This window comes from Piliocolobus tephrosceles, chromosome 4 (genome assembly GCF_002776525.5).
Source record: "Piliocolobus tephrosceles isolate RC106 chromosome 4, ASM277652v3, whole genome shotgun sequence".
Lineage (NCBI taxonomy): Eukaryota > Metazoa > Chordata > Mammalia > Primates > Cercopithecidae > Piliocolobus > Piliocolobus tephrosceles.
Window position 1 is genome coordinate 173856521 of NC_045437.1, and position 20209 is coordinate 173876729.

General features: G+C 40.0%; 1 protein-coding gene across 1 annotated transcript in view; it reads right to left on the reverse strand.

Annotated features, from left to right (window-relative positions):
* LVRN (laeverin) overlaps window positions 1-19445 on the reverse strand; it is a 71183-nt gene extending 51738 nt beyond the window's left edge. Inside the window, exon 1 of the mRNA XM_023194251.2 lies at window positions 18573-19445. Within this exon, the coding sequence (XP_023050019.1) occupies window positions 18573-19267 (695 nt within the window). The 5' untranslated portion in view covers window positions 19268-19445. The remainder of the gene's footprint in view (window positions 1-18572) is intronic.
* Window positions 19446-20209: the final 764 nt, after the last annotated feature.

Consider the following 20209-nt stretch of genomic DNA (forward strand, 5'->3'; position numbering starts at 1 on the left):
TTAGGAAAGGTATTGATATCATAATTGCAACTCCCAAAAGACTGAATGATCTGCAAATGAATAACTTTGTCAGCCTGCGAAGTATAACCTACTTGATTTTAGATGAAGCAGACAAGATGCTGGACATGGGGTCTGAACCCAAGATAATGAAGATTTTGTTAGACGTGCACCCAGATAGGCAGAATATTATGACCAGGCAACTTGGTCATATTCAGTTCATTGACAATCATATTTGAAAGAGCCCATGCTTGTCTACGCTGGTACACTGGATCTGGTTGCCATAAGTTTAGTGAAGCAAATATAATGATCACCACAGAGGAGGAAAAATGAATTTATATCTAAAGTTTTCTAGACAGTATTTCACCCAGAGACAAAGTGATTGTCTTCATTTCCCAAAAGGCAGTTGTAGATCATTTATCAAGTGACCTAACACTTGGAAATATATGAGTAGAGTCTCTGCATGGTGATAGAGAACAGAGAGATTGGTCGGGAGAGAGCATTGGAGAATTCTAAAATAGGTCAAGTGAATATTAATTGCTACTGACATAGCCTCCTGAGGTCTTGATGTCCATGATATTACAGATATATATAATTACAATTTTCCATGGAACACTGAAGAATATGTACACTAAATAGGGTGCACAGGAAGAGCCGGAAGGACTGGAGTGTCAATTACACCTGTGACTAGAAATGATTTGAGGGTTGCCACCAAATTGATTAATATTTTAGAAACAGCAAACCAGAGTGTTCCAAAGGAGTTAGCATTAATGGCTGAGAGACACGAGGCACATCAACAACTAAAAAGGAAATGGGGAGACTTCAAGGAAGGCCCAATAAGTTTTATTAAGATCTTTTGTTGAAAAGTGTTACTAGCTTACCAGATGTAAAACTTTAATAACACATATACCTTCAAATGCCTGCTTTCTTAAACTAGGCTTCATTAGTGTTTATACTGCAATCGGCATTACCTCTAAGAGTTTTTAACATAATAAATTGTTAGGTGTTACTCTTTCACTACTACCTAAAGTCTAGTGAATGTATCTTCAGAGTTGGTACGTGTATAGATTGGTATAACCTCCTATGAACAACTTGGTAATGTATAAATTATAAATACATAGGCCTTTTGATCTGGCAATTTCTCTTCTATGAATGCATTCTACAAGTATGTCTAAAATATTTGTATATCAAAAGACTAACTGAAATGTCTAGAAAGGGACTAGATGAAGTATTAAAAGCAAAGAACTTTCTACTATGATGGTGGACTGAGTTAAAACAGTAAACCTTACCTCCTACTTCAAACTCAACAAAAATGCTAGATAAAGTATTTTTGAAAAAGGTGTTCCCAAAGCTGGGTTATGAATGGGGGCTTATTATATTCTGTATATGTTTAAAGAATTTTCCATAATAAAAAGTCCATATTTACCAGCCTGAAAAAAGATAAATCTCAAGGCAGACCAAATAAAATTATTGAATATTAGAAGTAGAAGAAACCTATGAAAGCTGAAGAAACTGGTTAGACAACTAGTAAGTGTTAGAGTGGTACTAGATAAGGGCTCCAGCTCCCAAAGAGAAAAGACACAAATTTCCCATATCAGGAATAAAAGAGGTGATGTCACTACAGAGTTTATAGATGTTTAAAATAATAAGGAAATATTTTGAACAATTTTGTACTTATATATTTGGCAACTTTGATTAAATGGATGAGTTCCTAGAAAGAGACAAACTACCTTAGTATACGAATGAAGAAATAGATAACCTAAATAACCCTGTATCTATTAAATAAATTTAACTTATAGTTAAGAACCATCTCACAAAGAATTTCCAGGCCCAGGTAGCCTCATGCGTTAAATTCAATCAGAAGGTTAAGGAAGAAATATTACCAATTTTATATAAATCCTTTCTGAAAATCAAGGAAAAGGGAGTACTTCTGAATGCAATATTTGAAGCCAGTGTTACTTTGACATCAAAATCGGACAAATACATTGCAAGAAAACTACAACTACAAGTCAATAACTCTCATGAACATAGAGCAAAAAGTCTAAGCAAAATTTTAGCAAATCAAATCTAATAATATATAAAAAGGCTAATGCATCAAGAACAACTGGAATTTATTTCAAGAATTCAAGGTAGACTGGGTGCAGTGGCTCATGCCTGTAATTCCAACACTTTGGGAGGCCAAGGGAGATGGATTGCTTGAGCTCAGGAGTTTGAGACCAGCTTGGGCAACATGGCAAAACCCTATCCCTACTAAAAATACAAAAAAATTAGGCATGGCAGCATGTGCCTGTAGTCTCAGCTACTCAGGAGGCCAAGGCAGGAGAATCACCTGAGCCCTGGAAGTCAAGGCTGCAGTGAGCTGTGATTGCACCACTGCACTCCAGCCTGGGTACCAGAAGTGAGACACTGAAAAAAAAAAAAAAAAAAAAAATGGAAGGCTAGTTTATCATTAGAAAATCAAATTAATTTACCATATTAACAAATTAAGTAATAAAAACTATATAATCATCTCAAAAGATGCAGAATACACATTTGAAAAAATATAACATCCATTCCTGATCATAGCTCTCAGAAAATTATAAATAAAAGGAAATGTTCTCAACCTAATGAAAAGAATCTACCAAAAAAAAAACCTTACAGGAAAAATCATAATTAATAATTAATGGTGGAAGACTGAATGCTTTCACCCTACAATAAGAAATGAGACTAGAATATCTTTACTTACTTTTCTATTCAACACTGTATTAGAGGCTCTAGACATTGAAATAAGGCAAGAAAAATAAATAAAAGGCATCAAAACTAAATAGAAGTAGAACCGTCTTTATTTAAGACAGTATGACAACATATGTAGAGAATTTAATGGAAAATTAAAAGCTTTTTTTAAAATAAAAAGATGCTAAATGAAGAAGTGATTTAGCAATGTTGTAGAATACATGATCAATAAGCAAAAATTAATTAGCAACAATTAGAAATTGGAATTCTTAAAAATATCATTAACAATAGATATTTAAAATATAAAATATCTAGGAATGAATCTGACAAAACATGTGCAAGATATATACAGTGAAAAAATATAAAACCTGAATTCATAAAATAGTTATGAACCTATTTTTCAGTTGTGGTTTGTCTTTGTATTCTTTTAACAGTGTCTTTCAAAGAGCAGAAGATTTACATTTTAATGAAGCTCAGTTTATCAATGTTTCGCTATATATATCAAGCTTTTGATGTTGTATCTATGAAAACATTGTCTATCCCAAGCTCATATAAATTTTCATCTGAATTAATAAAAATACTTTAATTTACAACTGAATTCATAAAAAGACTTATTCATGAATATTCCTGGAAACTTTATTTGTAACAGCTCAAAACTGAGTAAACAAGACCTAAATAAGTAGAGAGATATGCCATATTTATGGGTTAGAATATTCAATATTTTTAACACTTGAATTCTCCTCAAATTTTTCTATAGAGTCAACATAATCTTAGTCAAGATCCCAGCAGGTGCTTTTTTTTCTTTATTTAATAGATATTAATAAGCTAATTCTAAAATTAATATGGAAACGCAAAGGACCTAGAATATCGTAAATAACTGGAAAAAAGTTGGTAGATGAATAACATCTAGTTTCAAGATTTATTACAAAGCTATAATAATCAAGACAATACAGATTTGGCATAAAAATACACAAATAGATCAATAGAACAGGCTAGACAATCAAAAAATATACCATATATATATGAAAAACTGACTTTTTTTACAAAAGTACAGACATAACTCAGTAAGATAGTGTAGACTTTTTAACAAATGGCAGTGGTACAGTTCAATGCCCAGATGCAAATAACTCTTTAATCCATACCTCACCCCATATGCAAAAATTAACTCAAAATGGATCATACATCTAACTATAAAACTTCTGAAAGAAGGCATAGAAGAAAATTTGTACGAGCTTGGGATAGATAATGTTTTCATAGATACAACACCAAAAGCCTGATATATATAAGGAAACATTGATAAACTGAACTTCATTAAAATGTAAAACTTCTGCTGTTTGAAAGATACTATTAAAAAAATACAAAGACAAGCCACAACTGAAAAATTATTTGCAAATCATGTATTTGAGAAAAGATCCTCTCTAAATTCAAGAGTAAGAAAACAAACAGCACAAGAGGAAAATGGACTGAAGATTTTATCAGACATTTTGCTAAAATAGATGGATAACAAATAGTTACAGGAAGTGATGCACCACATTTTTAGTCATTAGGAAAATATAAATTAAAACCGTAATAAAGAACACTATACACCTATTAGAATGGCTAAAATGAAAAAATCTGGCAATACCAAGTGCTGATAAGGATTTGGAACAACTAGAATTCTCCCATATGTTGATAAAAATTTTAAATGACCAAATTTCTTGGAAAACAGTTTTGCATTTTCTTAAAAAACTAAATATTCATATTATTTAACCACTCCACTCTTAGGTATTTACTCAAGAAACATGAATTCATAAAAAGACTTGTATATGAGTATTCCTGGAAGCTTTATTTGTAAACAGCTCAAAACTGAAAACAACCAAAATGTCTTGGTCATTTGTTGGATAAACAAATTGTGTTATATCAATACAATGAAATGCTATCAGTAATACAAAAGAACAGACACACCCAAAAAGAATGTACTTCAGATGGGCGCGGTGGCTCACTCCTGTAACCCCAGCCCTTTGGGAGGCCAAGGCAAGAGGATCACAAGGTCAGAAGATCGAGGTCATCTTGGCCAACATGGTGAAACTCCATCTCTACTGAAATACAAAAAAAAATTAGCCAGGTGTGGTGGTGTGCACTTGTAATCCCAGCTACTTGGGAGGCTGAGGCAGGGGAATCACTTGGACCCATGAGGCGGAGGTTGCAGTGAGCTCAGATTGCACCACTGTACTCCATCCTGGCGACAGAGCAAGACTCCGTCTAAAAGAAAAAAAAAAAAAAGAATGCATTTCAAAGTAATTCTACTGAACGAAAGAAGTTAGACATGAGAGTGCATATTGTATGATTCTATTACTATAAAACACTACAAAATGCAAATTAATCTACAGAAAGCAGATCCATAGTTGCCTGAAGATAAGAAGGTTACAGTGATGTAGAAAGGAGAGATTATAAAGAGCAGAAGAAACTTTTGGACATGATGAATATGTTTATTAATGTTGATTGTAGTGGTGGTTTCACCACCACATATGTATACATATGACAAAACTTACCAAGTTTTATACTTTAAATATGTCCAGTATATTATATGTCAGTTATACTTTAATAAAGCTGTTTTAAAAATCACTAGAAATATAAAGCAGCAAGAAAATGTGTATGATACCCCAGGAAAAAGAAGTCAATAGAAAAAAAAAACAAAAAATGACAGAGATGCTAAACTTAGCAGCTAAGAACATTAAAACAGCTATTATAAATATGTCTAATATGCTCAAGGATATTAAAAATGAACATTATGAAGAATGGTATGAAAGATATGAGAATGTAGAAATGTTAAAGATAAAAATTGCAGTATCCTTTTTTTTTTTTTTTTTGAGATGGAGTCTCCCTCTGTGGCCCAGGCTGGAGTGCAGTGGCATGATCTCAGTTCACTGCAACCTCCGCCTCCCAAGTTCAAGTGATTCTCCTGCCTCAGTCTCCTGAGTAGCTGGGACTACAGGTAAATGCCACCACACCCGGCTAATTTTTTGTCTTATTTTTAGTAGAGATGAGGTTTCACTGTGTTAGCCAGGCCTGGATCTCCTGACCTCATGATACACCTTCCTCAGCCTCCCAAAGTGCTGGGACTACAGGCGTGAGCCACCATACCAGGCCAAAAATTACAATATCTTAAATGACAATTTCACTGGATGAGACTAAAAGCAAACTAAACACTGCAGATGAAAATAATTAATGAAATTGAAGACAAAACAATGGAAACTATCCAAAATCAAACACACAGAGAAAATATACTAAAAAACAATGAAAAGAACCTCAGGACATGCCTGTAATGTCAGGCAGCCTAACAGGTAATTGGAGTGCCAGAATAAGAGGAGAAAAAAAGTAAAAAACAGGAAAAAAAAATTAATAATGGTTGAAAGGTTTTCCAAATGTGAAGAAAACCTTAAACTCGCAGATACAAGAAGCTCAGTGAACCCCAAAACAGGACAAACCAGGGCTCTCTTATTTCCTTAAGACATGAGAACTAAGACACTTCCTCCTGTACACAAAGGCTATATTGAGAAAGGGGAAAGAAAGAGGCCTCTTGAAAGGAGAAGACTTTTTGAATTCATCAGATGATGTGACTTGTGAACCATTCCTTCATAATAGTCAAGGCTTAGTGCTTTCCATTGATGATGGGGCCCTCATCTGGGCTACTGCTTGAATGGCCAGGTCTCTGAGCCTGGTTGTAATTCCTTTCGAAGTCACATCTTGGATAACCAGTCACACTCTATAGAACTTTCTTCCATGGGACTTTGTTTAACTGCATATCCCAGCTTGGCCTCCTTCCTTTCTCAGTCACGCTTGCCCATTCTCCAGCTGATTTTTCCTGGGAATACTTACTGAAAAATTACTTCTGTAGAAAAATTTGTCTGAGGGTTATACCTTGTCAGAAGGAGGAGGGGAGAAAGTAGACTCTTGCTTTCTCCATTTGTTCTTTTCTCTGTCTTCCCCCACCTTCCTCCCTGCATTAGAAGGACTGTCCACTCTCCTCTACTATATAGCAAGGGCTGTTATCAAAAAGGGTGGGGGGGGGCACGGTGGCTCACGCCTGTAATCCCAGCACTTTGGGAGGCCGAGAAGGGCGGATCACGAGATCAGGAGATCGAGACCATCCTGGCTAACACGGTGAAACCCGTCTCTACTAAAAATACAAAAAATTAGCCAGGTGCGGTGGCAGGCACTTGTAGTCCCAGCTACATGGCAGGCTGAGGCAGAAGAATGGTGTGAATCTGGGAGGCCGAGCTTGCAGTGAGCCGAGATTGCGCCACTGCACTCCAGCCTGGGCGACAGAAGGAGACTCAGTCTCAAAAAAAAAAAAAAAAAAAAAAAGGGTGGGGGACCAGATGGGCACCTGTCCTTCTAGCTAGTCAGGAGGCTGAGACAAGAGGATCACTTGGGCCTGAGAGTTTGAGGCTGCAGTGAGCTATGATCGTGCCCCTGCACTCCAGCATGGGTGACAGAGTGAGATCCTATCTCTGAAAAAAAAAAAAAAAGGCAGGGGAACTAAGGCTGCCTCAATATTTTCAAAAATCAATCAATATAATACCCATATTAACAGGCTTAAGAAGAAAACAAATCACGTGATTATATCAATTTATGCAGAAAAGGTGTTAGAAAAATTCAACATGCATTCATGCAAAAAAAAAAAACTCTCAGAAAAAAACATAAATAGAAGACAATGTTCTCAATTTGATAAAAAACATATACAGAAACCTACATTTAATATTATACTCAGTAGTAAAGGCTAAAAACTTTCCCCCTAAAATGAGGAGAAAAAAGCAAGAATGTTCATTTTTACCACTCATGTTTAACATAGTGCTGGAAGTTTTAGCCAACACAATAAGGCAGGAAAAGAAAATAAATGGCAGATAGATTGAAATGGAAGAAATAAAACTGTATCTATTTGTAGACAACATGATGGTCTATGTAGACAATTCCAAAGGCTCTACAAAATGAAAAACACAAAGCTCTAGATCTCATGAGTTCAGCAAGGGAACAGGATACAAGGTCAACATACAAGGCAGTTTTTCTATATAGTAGCAACAGACATGTAGAAATCCAAAATTAAACATATAATACCATATACTATTTCTGAAATAAACTTAAATATTTGAGTGTGAATCTAACAAAACGTGTAGGCTTTGTATGCTAAAAATGATAAAATTCTGATGAAATAAATCAAAGATCTAAATAAATGGACATTTCATGCTCATAGAATGGAAGATTAAGGATAGCAAAGCTATCAATTCTCCCTAAATTTACATAAAGGTTTAACATAGGTCTTATCAAAATCCTAATAAGATTTTTAGTAGCTATATATAGGAATATCATAAAATATATAAGGAATGGCAAAGGAACTAAAATCGTTAAAACAATTCTAAAAAAAGAAGACAATTTCAAGACTTAATGTATAACTACAGTAAGCAAGACTATGTAGTACTGGCAGAGGAATCAACACCTATGTTGACGAACAGAATAGAGAATCCAATAATAGTGTGGCCAACAGATTTTTGACAAAGGTGCAAAAGCAATTCAATAGTGGGAAGATAGTCTTTTCAACAAATGATGCTGGAAAAAAAATGGATATCCAGAGGCAAAAGAATTAACCCCAACCTAAACATAACATCTTAAAAAATTATCTCAAAGTGGATTATAGATTTAAATGTAAAACACTTTTGGAAGACAATATAGAAAATCTGCAGAACTTAGGACTTGGTGAAGAGTTCTCAGGCATGACACCAACAGCATGACCCATTAAAAAATAGACAAACTGGAAACTGGGCACCAAGATGGCCGAACAGGAACAGCTCCAGCCTCTAGCTCCCAGCATGAGAGACACAGAAGATAGGTGATTTCTGCATTTCCAACTGAGGTACCGGGTTCATCTCACTGGGGTGTGTTGGACAGTGGGTGCAGGACAGTGGGTGCAGCCCAACGAGCAAGAGACGAAGCAGGGTGAGGCATTGCCTTACCTGGGAAGAGCAAGGGGGAAGGGAATTCCCTTTCCTAGCCAAGGGAAACCGTGACACACAACACCTGGAAAATCGGCTCACTCCCACCCTAATACTGGGCTTTACCAAGGGTCTTAGCAAATGGCACACCAGGAGATTATACTCTGCGCCTGGCTCAGAGGGTCCCATGCCCACAGGGCCTCCCTCATTGCCAGCACAGCAGTCTGAGATCTAACTACAAGGCAGCAGTGAGGCTGGGGGAGGGGCGCCTGCCATTGCTGGGGCTTAAGTAGGTAAACAAAGCAGCCAGGAAGCTCGAACTGGGTGGAGCCCACCACAGCTCAAGGAGGCCTGCCTGCCTCTGTAGACTCCACCTCTGAGGACAGGACATAGCCAAAAAAAAAGGCAGCAGAAACCTCTGCAGATGTAAATATCCCTGTCTGACAGCTTTGCAGAGAGTAGTGGTTCGCCCAGCATGGAGTTTGAGACCTGAGAACGGACAGACCATCTGCTCAAGTGGGTCCCTGACCTCCCCATAGCCTAACTGGGAGACATTCCCCACTAGGGGCAGACTGACACCTCGCACCTCACAGGGTCGGGTACACCTCTGAGACGAAGCTTCCAGAGGAACGATCAGACAGCAACATTTGCTGTTCAGCAATATTCACTCTTCTGTAACCTCCGCTGCTGATACCCAGGCAAACAGGGTCTGGAGTGGACCTCTAGCAAACTCCAACAGACTTACAGCTGAGGGTCCTGGCTGTTAGAAGGGAAAATAACAAACAGAAAGGACATCCACACCAAAACCCCATCTGTACGTCACCATCATCAAAGACCAAAGGTAGATAAAACCACAAAGATGGGGGAAAAGCAGTGCATAAAAGCTGGAAATTCTAAAAATCAGAGTGCCTCTCCCCCTCCAAAGGAGTGCAGCTCCTCACCAGCAATGGAACAAAGCTGGATGGAGAATGACTTTGAAGAGTTGAGAGAAGAAGGCTTCAGACAATCAAACTTCTCCAAACTAAAGGAGGAATTACAAACCCAGTGCAAAGAAACTAAAAACCTTGAAAAAAGATTTGACGAATGGCTAACTGGAATAACCAATGTAGAGAAGTCCTTAAACAACCTGACAGAGATGAAAACCATGACACAAGAAATACGTGACAAATGCACAAATGACAAATGACTTGATCAACTGGAAGAAAGGATATCAGTGATTGAAGATCAAATGAATGAAATGAAGCGAGAAGAGAAGTTTAGAGAAAAAAGAGTAAAAAGAAATGAACAAAGCTTCTATGAAATATGGGACTATGTGAAAAGACCAAATCTATGTCTGATTGGGGTGCCTGAAAGTGACAGGGAGAATGGAACGAAGTTGGAAAACACTCTGCAGGATATTATCCAAGAGAACTTCCCCAACCTAGTAAGGCAGGCCAACATTCAAATTCAGGAAATACAGAGACCACCACAAAGCTATTCCTCGAGAAGAGCAACTCCAAGACACATAATTGTCAGATTCACCAAAGTTGAAATGAAGGAAAAAATGTTAAGGGCAGCCAGAGAGAAAGGTCAGGTTACCCACAACAGGAAGACCATAAGACTAACAGTGGATCCCTCGGCAGAAATTCTACAAGCCAGAAGAGAGTGGGGGCCAATATTCAACTTCTTAAAGAAAAGAATTTTCAACCCAGAATTTCATATCCAGCCAAACTAAGTTTCATAAGTGAAGGAGAAATAAAATCCTTTACAGACAAGCAAATGCTGAGAGATTTTGTCACCACCACGCCTGCCCTACAAGAGCTCCTGAAGGAAGCACTGAACATGGAAAGGAAAATCGGTACCAGCCATTGCAAAAACATGCCAAAATGTAAAGACCATTGATACTAGGAAGAAACTGCATCAACTAATGAGCAAAATAACCAGCTAACATCATAATGACAGGATCAAGTTCACACATAACAATATTAACCTTAAATGTAAATGGGCTAAATGCTGCAATTAAAAGACACAGACTGGCAAATTGGATAGAGTCAAGACCCATCAGTTTGCTGTATTCAGGCAACCCATCTCATGTGCAGAGACACACACAGGCTCAAAATAAAGGGATGCAGGAAGATCTACCAAGCAAATGGAAAACAAAAAAAGGCAGGGGTTGCAATCCTAGTATCTGATAAAACAGTCTTTAAACCAACAAATATCACGAGAGACAAAGAAGGCCATTACATAATGGTAAAGGGATCAATTCAACAAGAAAAGCTGACTATCCTAAATATATATGCACCCAATACAGGATCAACCAGATTCATAAAGCAAGTCCTTAGAGACTTACAAAGAGACTTAGACTGCCATACAATAATCATGGGAGACTTTAACACCCCACTGTCAACATTAGACAGATCAACAAGACAGAAAGTTAACAAGGATATCCAGGAATTGAACTCATCTCTGCACCAAGAGGACCTAATAGACATCTACAGAACTCTCCACCCCAAATCAACAAAATATACATTCTTCTCAGCACCACATCGCACTTATTCCAAAATTGACCACATAGTTGGAAGTAAAGCACTCCTCAGCAAATGGAAAAGAACTGAAATTATAACAAACTGTCTCTCAGACCACTGTGCAATCAAACTAGAACTCAGGATTAAGAAACTCAATCTAAACCACTCAACTACATGGAAACAGAACAAACTGCTCCTGAATGACTACTGGGTATATAACGAAATGAAGGCAGAAATCAAGATGTTCTTTTGAAACCAATGAGAAAAAAGATACAACATACCAGAATCTCTGGGACACATTTAAAGCCGTGTGTACAGGGAAATTTATAGCACTAAATGCCCACAAGAGAAAGCAGGAAAGATCTAAATTTGACACCCTAACATCACAATTAAAAGAACTAGAGAAGCAAGAGCAAAAGCTTTCAAAAGCTAACAGAAGGCAAGAAATAACTAAGATCAGAGCAGAACTGAAGGAGATAGAGACACAAAAAAGCCTTCAAAAAAATCAATGAATCCAGGAGCTGGTTTTTTGAAGAGATCGACAAAATTGATAGAATGCTAGCAAGACTAAAAAGAAGAAAAGAGAGAAGAATCAAATAGACACAATAAAAAATGATAAAGGGGATATCACCACCGACTCCACAGAAATACAAACTACCATCAGAGAATACTATAAACACCTCTACGAAAATAAACTAGAAAACCTAGAAGAAATGGATAAATTCCTGGACACATACACTCTCCCAAGACTAAACCAGGAAGAATTTGGATCCCTGAATAGACCAATAACAGGATCTGAAATTGAGGCAATAATTAATCGCCTACCAACGAAAAAAAGTCCAGGACCAGACGGATTCACAGCCGAATTCTACCAAAGGTACAAGGAGGAGCTGGTACCATTCCTGCTGAAATTATTCCAATCAATAGAAAAAGAGGGAATCCTCCCTAACTTATTTTATGAGGCCAACATCATCCTGATACCAAAGCCTGGCAGAGACACATACACAAAAAAAGAGAATTTTAGACCAATATCCCTGATGAACATTGATGCAAAAATCCTCAATAAAATACTGGCAAACCAAATCCAGCAGCATATCAAAAAGTTTATCCACCATGATCAAGTGGGTTTCATCCCTGAGATGCAAGGCTGGTTCAACATATGCAAATCAATAAACGTAATCCAGCATATAAACAGAACAAAAACAAAAACCACATGATTATCTCAATAGATGCAGAAAAGGCCTTTGACAAAATTCAACAGCCCTTCATGCTAAAAACTCTCAATAAACTGGGTATTGATGGAGCATATCTCAAAATAATAAGAGCTATTTATGACAAACCCACAGCCAATATCATACCGAATAGACAAAAACTGGAAGAATTCCCCTTGAAAACTGCCACAAGACAGGGATGTCCTTTCTCACCACTCCTATTCAACATAGCTTTGGAAGTTCAGGCCAGGACAATCAGGCAAGAGAAAGAAATAAAGGGTATTCAATTAGGAAAAAAGGAAGTCAAATTGCTCCTGTTTGCAGATAACATGATTGCATATTTGGAAAACCCCATCGACTCAGTCCAAAATCTCCTTGAGCTGATAAGCAACTTCAGCAAAGTCTCAGGATACAAAATCAATGCGCAAAAATCACAAGCATTCTTATATACCAATAACAGACAGAGAGCCAAATCATGAGTAAACTCCCAATCACAATAGCTTCAAAGAGAATAAAATACCTAGGAATCCAACTTACAAGGGATGTGAAGGACCTCTTCAAGGATGACTATAAACCACTGCTCAATGAAATAAAGGAGGACACAAACAAATGGAAGAGCATTCCATGCTCATGGATAGGAAGAATCAATATCGTGAAAATGGCCATACTGCCCAATGTAATTTATAGATTCAATGCCATCCCCATTAAGCCACCAATGACTTTCTTCACAGAATTGGAAAATACTACTTTAAAGTTCATATGGAACCAAAAAAGACCCCGCATTGCCAAGACAATCCTAAGCCAAAAGAACAAAGCTGGATGTATCACGCTACCTAACCTCAAACTATACTACAAGGCTACAGTAACCACAACAGCATGGTAATGGTACCAAAACAGAGATATAGACCAATGGAACAGAACAGAACCCTCAGAAATAATACCACACATCTGCAACCATCTAATCTTTCACAAACCTGACAAAAACAGGAACTGGGGAAAGGATTCCCTATTTAATAAATGGTGCTGGGAAAACTGGCTAGCCATAAGTGGAAAGCTGAAACTGGATCCCTTCCTTACACCTTATACAAAAATTAATTCAAGATGGAGTAGAGACTTAAATGTTAGACCCAAAACCATAAAAACCCTATAAGAAAACCTAGGCAATACCATTCACGACATAGGCATGGGCAAGGACTTCATGTCTAAAACACCAAAAGCAATGGCAACAAAAGCCAAAACGGACAAATGGGATCTAATTAAACTAAAGAGCTTCTGCACAGCAAAAGAATCTACCATCAGAGTGAACAGGCAACCTACAGAATGGAAAAAATTTTTGCAATCTACTCATCTGACAAAGGGCTAATATCCAGAACCTACAAAGAACTCAAACAAATTTACAAAAAAAAAAAAAAACAACCCCATCAAAGAGTGGGCAAAGGATATGAATAGACACTTCTCAAAAGAAGACATTTATGCAGCCAACAGACACATGAAAAAATGCTTGTCATCACTAGCCATCAGAGAAATGCAAATCAAAACCACAATGAGATACCATCTCACACCAGTTAGAATGGTGATCATTAAAAGTCAGGTGATCATTAAAAACAACAGGTGCTGGAGAGGAAGTGGAGAAACAGGAACACTTTTACACTGTTGGTGGAACTGTAAACGAGTTCAACCATTGTGGAAGACAGTGTGGAGATTCCTCAAGGATCTAGAACTAGAAATACCATTTGACCCAGCAATCCCATTACTGCGTATATACCCAAAGGATTATAAATAATGCTGCTATAAAGACACATGCACATGTATGTTTATTGTGGCACTATTCACAATAGCAAAGACTTGGACCAATGCAAATGTCCATCAATGAGAGACTAGATTAAGAAAATGGGGCACATATACACCATGGAATACTCTGCAGCCATAAAAAGGAGGAGTTCATGTCCTTTGTAGGGACATGGATGAAGCTGGAAACCATCATTCTCAGCAAACTATCGCAAGAAGAGTAAACCAAATGCCACCTGTTCTCACTCATAGGTGGGAATTGAACAATGAGAACACTTGGACACAGGAAGGGGGACATCACACATCACGGCCTGTTGTGGGATCAGAGGAGAGTGGAGGGTTAGCATTAGGAGATATACCTAATGTAAATGACAAGTTAATGGGTGCAGCACACCAACATGGCACATGTATACATATGTAACATATCTGCACGTTGTGCACATGTACCCTAGAACATAAAGTATAATAATAATTTTTAAAAAACAAGTATATGGGAAAAACAAAAAAAAAATAGACAATTTGGACTTCATCAAAATTAAATTGAAACTTTTATTTAAAACTTTTATTCTCTGAAAGACCTTATTAAGATGATGAAAAGACAAGCTATAGGCTGGGAGAACGTATTTGCAAACTATATATAACTCACAAAGGACTTAGATCTAGAATATACAGAGAACTTCTAGAATTCAACAGTAAAAAATAAAATCTATCAGAAAATAGGAAAAGGCATGAAGAGACATTTCACTGACTGATATACAGATGGCAAATAAGCACATAAAAAGATGTTTAACATCATTAGTCATTGGAGACATGCAAATTAAAACCACAATGAGATATTACCATACACCTATCAGGACAGCTAAAATATAGTGACAAAACCAAATGATGACCATGATACAATGAACCTCTATCACTCATATATTGCTGGTAGGAGTATAAAATGGTATAGCCACTTTGAAAAACAGTTTGGCAATTTCTAAAGAACTAAACATGCAACTACTTCATGATCCAGCAATGACACTTGTGAACATTTGTCCCAATGAAATAAACACTATGTTCACACAAAAACCTGTACAAGTGCTTTGGGAGGCAAAGATAGCAGGATCCCTTGGGGCCAGAAGTTTGAGGCTAGCCTGGGCAACATAGAGGGATCCCGCCTCTTAAAGAGAAAAATCTAGACACAATTATTCTTAAAAGATTTATTTGTAAAACCAAAAACTGGAAACAACCAAAATACCCCTCAATAGATGAATGGCTAAATAAACTTTCATACATCCATACTATGTAGTAGTACTTAGCAATGAAAAGACACAAACTATTGATGCATACTTGGATGGATCGCAAGGGCATTATGCTGAATTAGAAAAGCCAATCTCTAAAGGTCACGTGCTATATAATTCCATTTATAGAACATTCTCAAAATGACAAAATTACAAAGGTGGAGAACAGATCAGTGGTTGTCAGGAGTTAGAGATGATTAGGGAGTGGTATGAGTGCATATAAAGGAGAAGTATGGGAATGATCTTTAAGGTGGAACAGTTCTGTATCTTTATTATGGTAGTTTTTGCACAAATATATGCATATGATGAATGACATAAAAACATATATATGCATAGTACCAATGTCAAATTCTTTCTTTTGATGTTATACTATAATTATGTAAGATAAACTAGATGAAGTGCACCTAGGACCTCTCTACGTTATCTTTGCAACTTCTGGTGAATCTATAATTATTTCAAAATAAAAAGTTAGAAAAAAGTATGAGATACTGTATTAGTCCATATTCATGCTGCTATGAAGAAATACCCAAGACTGGGTAATTTATAAAGAAAAGGGGTTTAATTGACTCACAGTTCTGCATGGCTGGGAAAGCCTTGGGAAACTTATAGTCATGGCAGGAGATGAAGGGGAAGAAAGGGGAAGAAAGGCACTTTCTTCACAGGGCAGCAAGACAGAGTGAGTGCAAGCAGGGGAAATGTCAGATTCTCATAAAACCATCAGATCTCATGAGACTCATTCACTATCAGGAGAACCGCATGGAGAAAACCACCGCTTTTTCCAATTACCTCCCACCGGCTTATGGGAACTACAATTCAAGATGAGATTTGGGTGGGGACACAACAAAACCATATCAGGTGCCTATAGTAGGCATCAGAATTATCTGAGTCAATTGTCAAAACATATAAATTTCTAAACCCCATTCTAAACTCACTGATCTATAATTTATTTTTGCTTGTTAAAAACTTTTAATTCTAGTAAAATACGCATAACATCAAGTTTACCACTTTAACCATTTTTAAGTGTATAATAAGTTCAGTAGTGTTAAGAACATTCACATTGTTGTCAACCTATCTCCAGAACTCTTATCATCTTACAAAACTAAAATCTATACCCATTAAGCAATAACTCCCCACTCGCCACCTTTGCCCTCTCCTCTGGGAATCTTCTTAGACTCATATATACCAGGAACTTGGCAGGTTCTGTGTTAAGATAGTAAGGAAGCTGATCATAATGATAATCCGACCTAAGGATAGCAGTTACCACTACCCAGGCTGTATGTGCCACTGTGTACTCCCTTTTTCATTTAATTCTCACAGTACTCTCATAGTTGACAAGTATTGTATCTATTCTGTGAATAAGGAAACAGACTCAGAGAGGTCAAGAGACTAGCTCAATTCACACAGCTCAGGTTCAAACTTAGGCCTGCTGGGCTCCCAGAATCTGGCGGACCACAAGCCATCCTGTTGCAGGTTCTTCATGACCCTGGCTTCAAGCTTAACCTTAGTTGTCTTTTCCTTGTGGTTTCAGAAGCAGAGACCCAGAGGGTAACAACTCTTCCAAAACATCACAGTTTTGGAGCCTGACCTTGGTTTATGAACATCTGTAGAACTTTGTTAAGATTTCTTCTTGCTTGAATTTTAATGTTCTGAAAATACGGTTTCTAGTTAACACTAGAGTTAGCAACATAATAGAAAAATTGAATGGGACTTTCCTTTCCCATTTTTGCAAGCTTGTCTGGGCCATAGTCCCACTGAAACAGGACCAAGGAAGAGGTAGGTGAACAGAGGAGGATTTACCGACCTACAGCAAGAAAAAAAAAAAAAGTCAGATATGTAGGTAAAGTGTTTCCATTTTTTCCTCTGAAATATTTTGCACCCTGACCTACACAGTAATTTCAAAAGATTCCTTCACAAGTTGAGTAACACATCATCTGAGTAAGAAAATTTCAAAACTAGTTTTTCAAGCATTGATGTATTGTTTAAAAGAAAAACCAAGCACGCTGCCCTTAAAAACAAAAGTTACAGATTATACATCCATGAGAGCAACTCTTTAAATTTATTTTAAAAACCTTTGAAATTTTGAAAGTAGTGCAGGAGATGGTGTAGGGTGTAATTTATTGGGATTCTTTCCCTCAGAAAACATCTGAGAACGTTTTCTCTAATAATAAAGGGCAAAGTACATGCAGTTGTGTTCGGCGCAAATGCTCCACCAGTGTGTGAGTGGACAAAGAGATCGCCGGTTGGAAAAAAATAAATTTTGATATCTCCCACTTAAGCTATTTCCCCGGCGTTCGCCGGAGGACAGTATTGTGGTCTCAGAGCGCGGAAAGAGACAATTCTTCTTGTGCAGGGGCAGGAAACTTTCCGTGTAGGAGATATTATCTCAAATGAGTGTAAAAAGAACACGTCTGCATTTCTAACAAGCTCCCTTACAGCTGCTGCTGGTCCAAGGACCAACCTTTGAGGGGCAAGGGGTTTGTTGAATGGGGTGAAGAAATTTCCTGCTAGAGAGGAAAGGTGCTTTCTGAAGAAAACGATAAGCTTCTGGGGTACCAGCGACCTAAAAAGGGGCAGCAATAGAAGCAAACTGGATGAGCAGACACAGGGTTGAAAACTGGCCAGAGGAAGGACAGCGGTCTCCGCCGCCTCTTTATTCGGAGTAAGGTTTTAGGAAAAGAGAGAGAGGAGGCGCTCGCCCTCTGTCCGCCTTTGAAAGAAAACGTCGCGGTGTGTGATGCTCCCCTTCCTGTGTCAACGCGTTCTCACTGTTCAGTTCCCACCTATGAGTGAGAACATGCGGTGTTTGGTTTTTTGTCCTTGTGAGAGTTTGCATCAGGAGATCTACCTAATGTAAACGACGAGTTGATGGGTGCAGCACACCGGCATGGCACATGTATACATAGTAACAAACCGGCACGTTGTGCACATGTACCCTGGAACTTAAAGTATAATAAAAATTACATAAATAAATAAATAAATAAAACGCCGCAAGGGGATTCTTTGGAAAGGGCAGCAGACGCGCACCTGGACACGGTAGTCAGCTGGGCCCGCAGCCTGCACCGGGACGCAGGGGCGGGGGCCGAAAGGGGCCACGGGCTGTACAGCCCTTACCTGCGCTCGCCCTGGTCTGTGTAGACGTTGAGGAAGAGTCCCTCCTTGAAGTCTTCATACACCAGGCCGGAGAAGCTGAGCTGCAGCTCGTAGCTGCTACCAGGTTTCAGGGGCTCACTGAGCTCCAGCACCATGTATTCCGTGTCCACCGCGAACCACACGTCGTCCACGGGCACGCGGCCCACTGTGGCGTTCCCAGTGCCCGGGGACAGGGGGCCCCGCACCTCGGCGCGCTCGCAGTCCTGGAACAGGCTATGCAGCAGCAGGCGAGAGGTGGCCCCCGTGCAGCGCACCGTGATGTTCACGCGGCCAGTGAAGAGCAAAGACCCGGCCGGAAGGTGGTCTGGCCTCAGCCGCGGCCACAGCTCCAGGTCGTAGTGCAGCGGCACGAGCCAGGGCGGCAGGCGTAGCTGGTCCCAGGGCCCCGGGGGGCGCCAGTCGCTTGGGGTGGTCGTCACCGCCAGCTCGCGTGCACTGCCGGGTTTCGGGGTCCGCGTCGGCTTCTGCCTGAGGGGAGGGGAGGACTCGGCTTCCGAACCCCCGAGTCCAGGCAGCCCCGAAGGTGGGACGCGCGCGCAGTGGCCGTACAAGGCGGCGAGTACGGCCAGCGCCAGCAGGAGGGCGGCTACCAGCCCAGCCAGCAGCAGGGCCACCGCGCGGCTCACATAGAAGCCTGAGGTGGAAGGGGGCCCCATGGCGGGGACCGGGTTCGGGCGCCAGGCAGGAGCTCAGGGACTGTGGCAGCTGTCAAAACCCCTGCCAGGGTATTCAGTGCTGGGACCCCTGCCCCTCCTCTCTTGTAACGTGCCTCTTCCTCCTGGAAGGGCCTGGACGGACTGGAACGCAGCAGACAGCGGTTGGGACCATGGCTTCCCGCTCCCAGCTAATCAGACACAGGTCCCAGCCTATCCACTCCCGCCCCCGGCCAGCGCCAGGGAAGAGGCGGACCTGGCGCACCCAGGAGCTTATCCCTTTGGGTTCGAAGAGAAAGACCCCACGGAAGATGCCTCCAGGGTCGGCACGGGGAGGGGGCGTTCCGGCCAAACCCGAATTCGTACACCTTAAACGTGGATCTTTGGATGAGGGATGTGCCCCGGTACGGTTTCAGGTGTTGTCGGAAAGGAGACAGGTACCGAGCACCTCTATCTCCAAGCCAGCGATGAGCCACCAGCAACACACCTGCTCCACCGCCAGGCTGGGTTTTGTGTGCTGGGGGCGGGGGGGCGGGCAAGGGCTAGAGGACCAGGATATTTGGAAATGCGTTCGGAAATGACCCTGAAGGGCGTCGGCTGCGCCGTCTGAACCCATTTCTGGAGCCAAACTTGTAGCCCTAACTTCGCTTCCTAAATAAGCCCGGGAGGCATGCGGCCCAGGCAGCGAAGGCGAAGATGGAAACAACGTCCGGAGGCCCGGAAGCTTTCCAGAGCTTAGGAAACCAGGCTGGAGGAAGAGGCGACTAAGTGCCAGGTAGCCTGGCGTCTGCGTCTCCGGGTGAAGTGGGGTTGTGGGGCAGAGCAGAGTTAGGACCGCGTTACCACAGGAAGGGGCCTGGCGGGACGGTTTTTCTTAGCTCTGCAGCTGCCGGGGGCCGGGATTTCCCTTCCTGAAGCCGGGGGAGAGGGGACACCTGCTTTCAA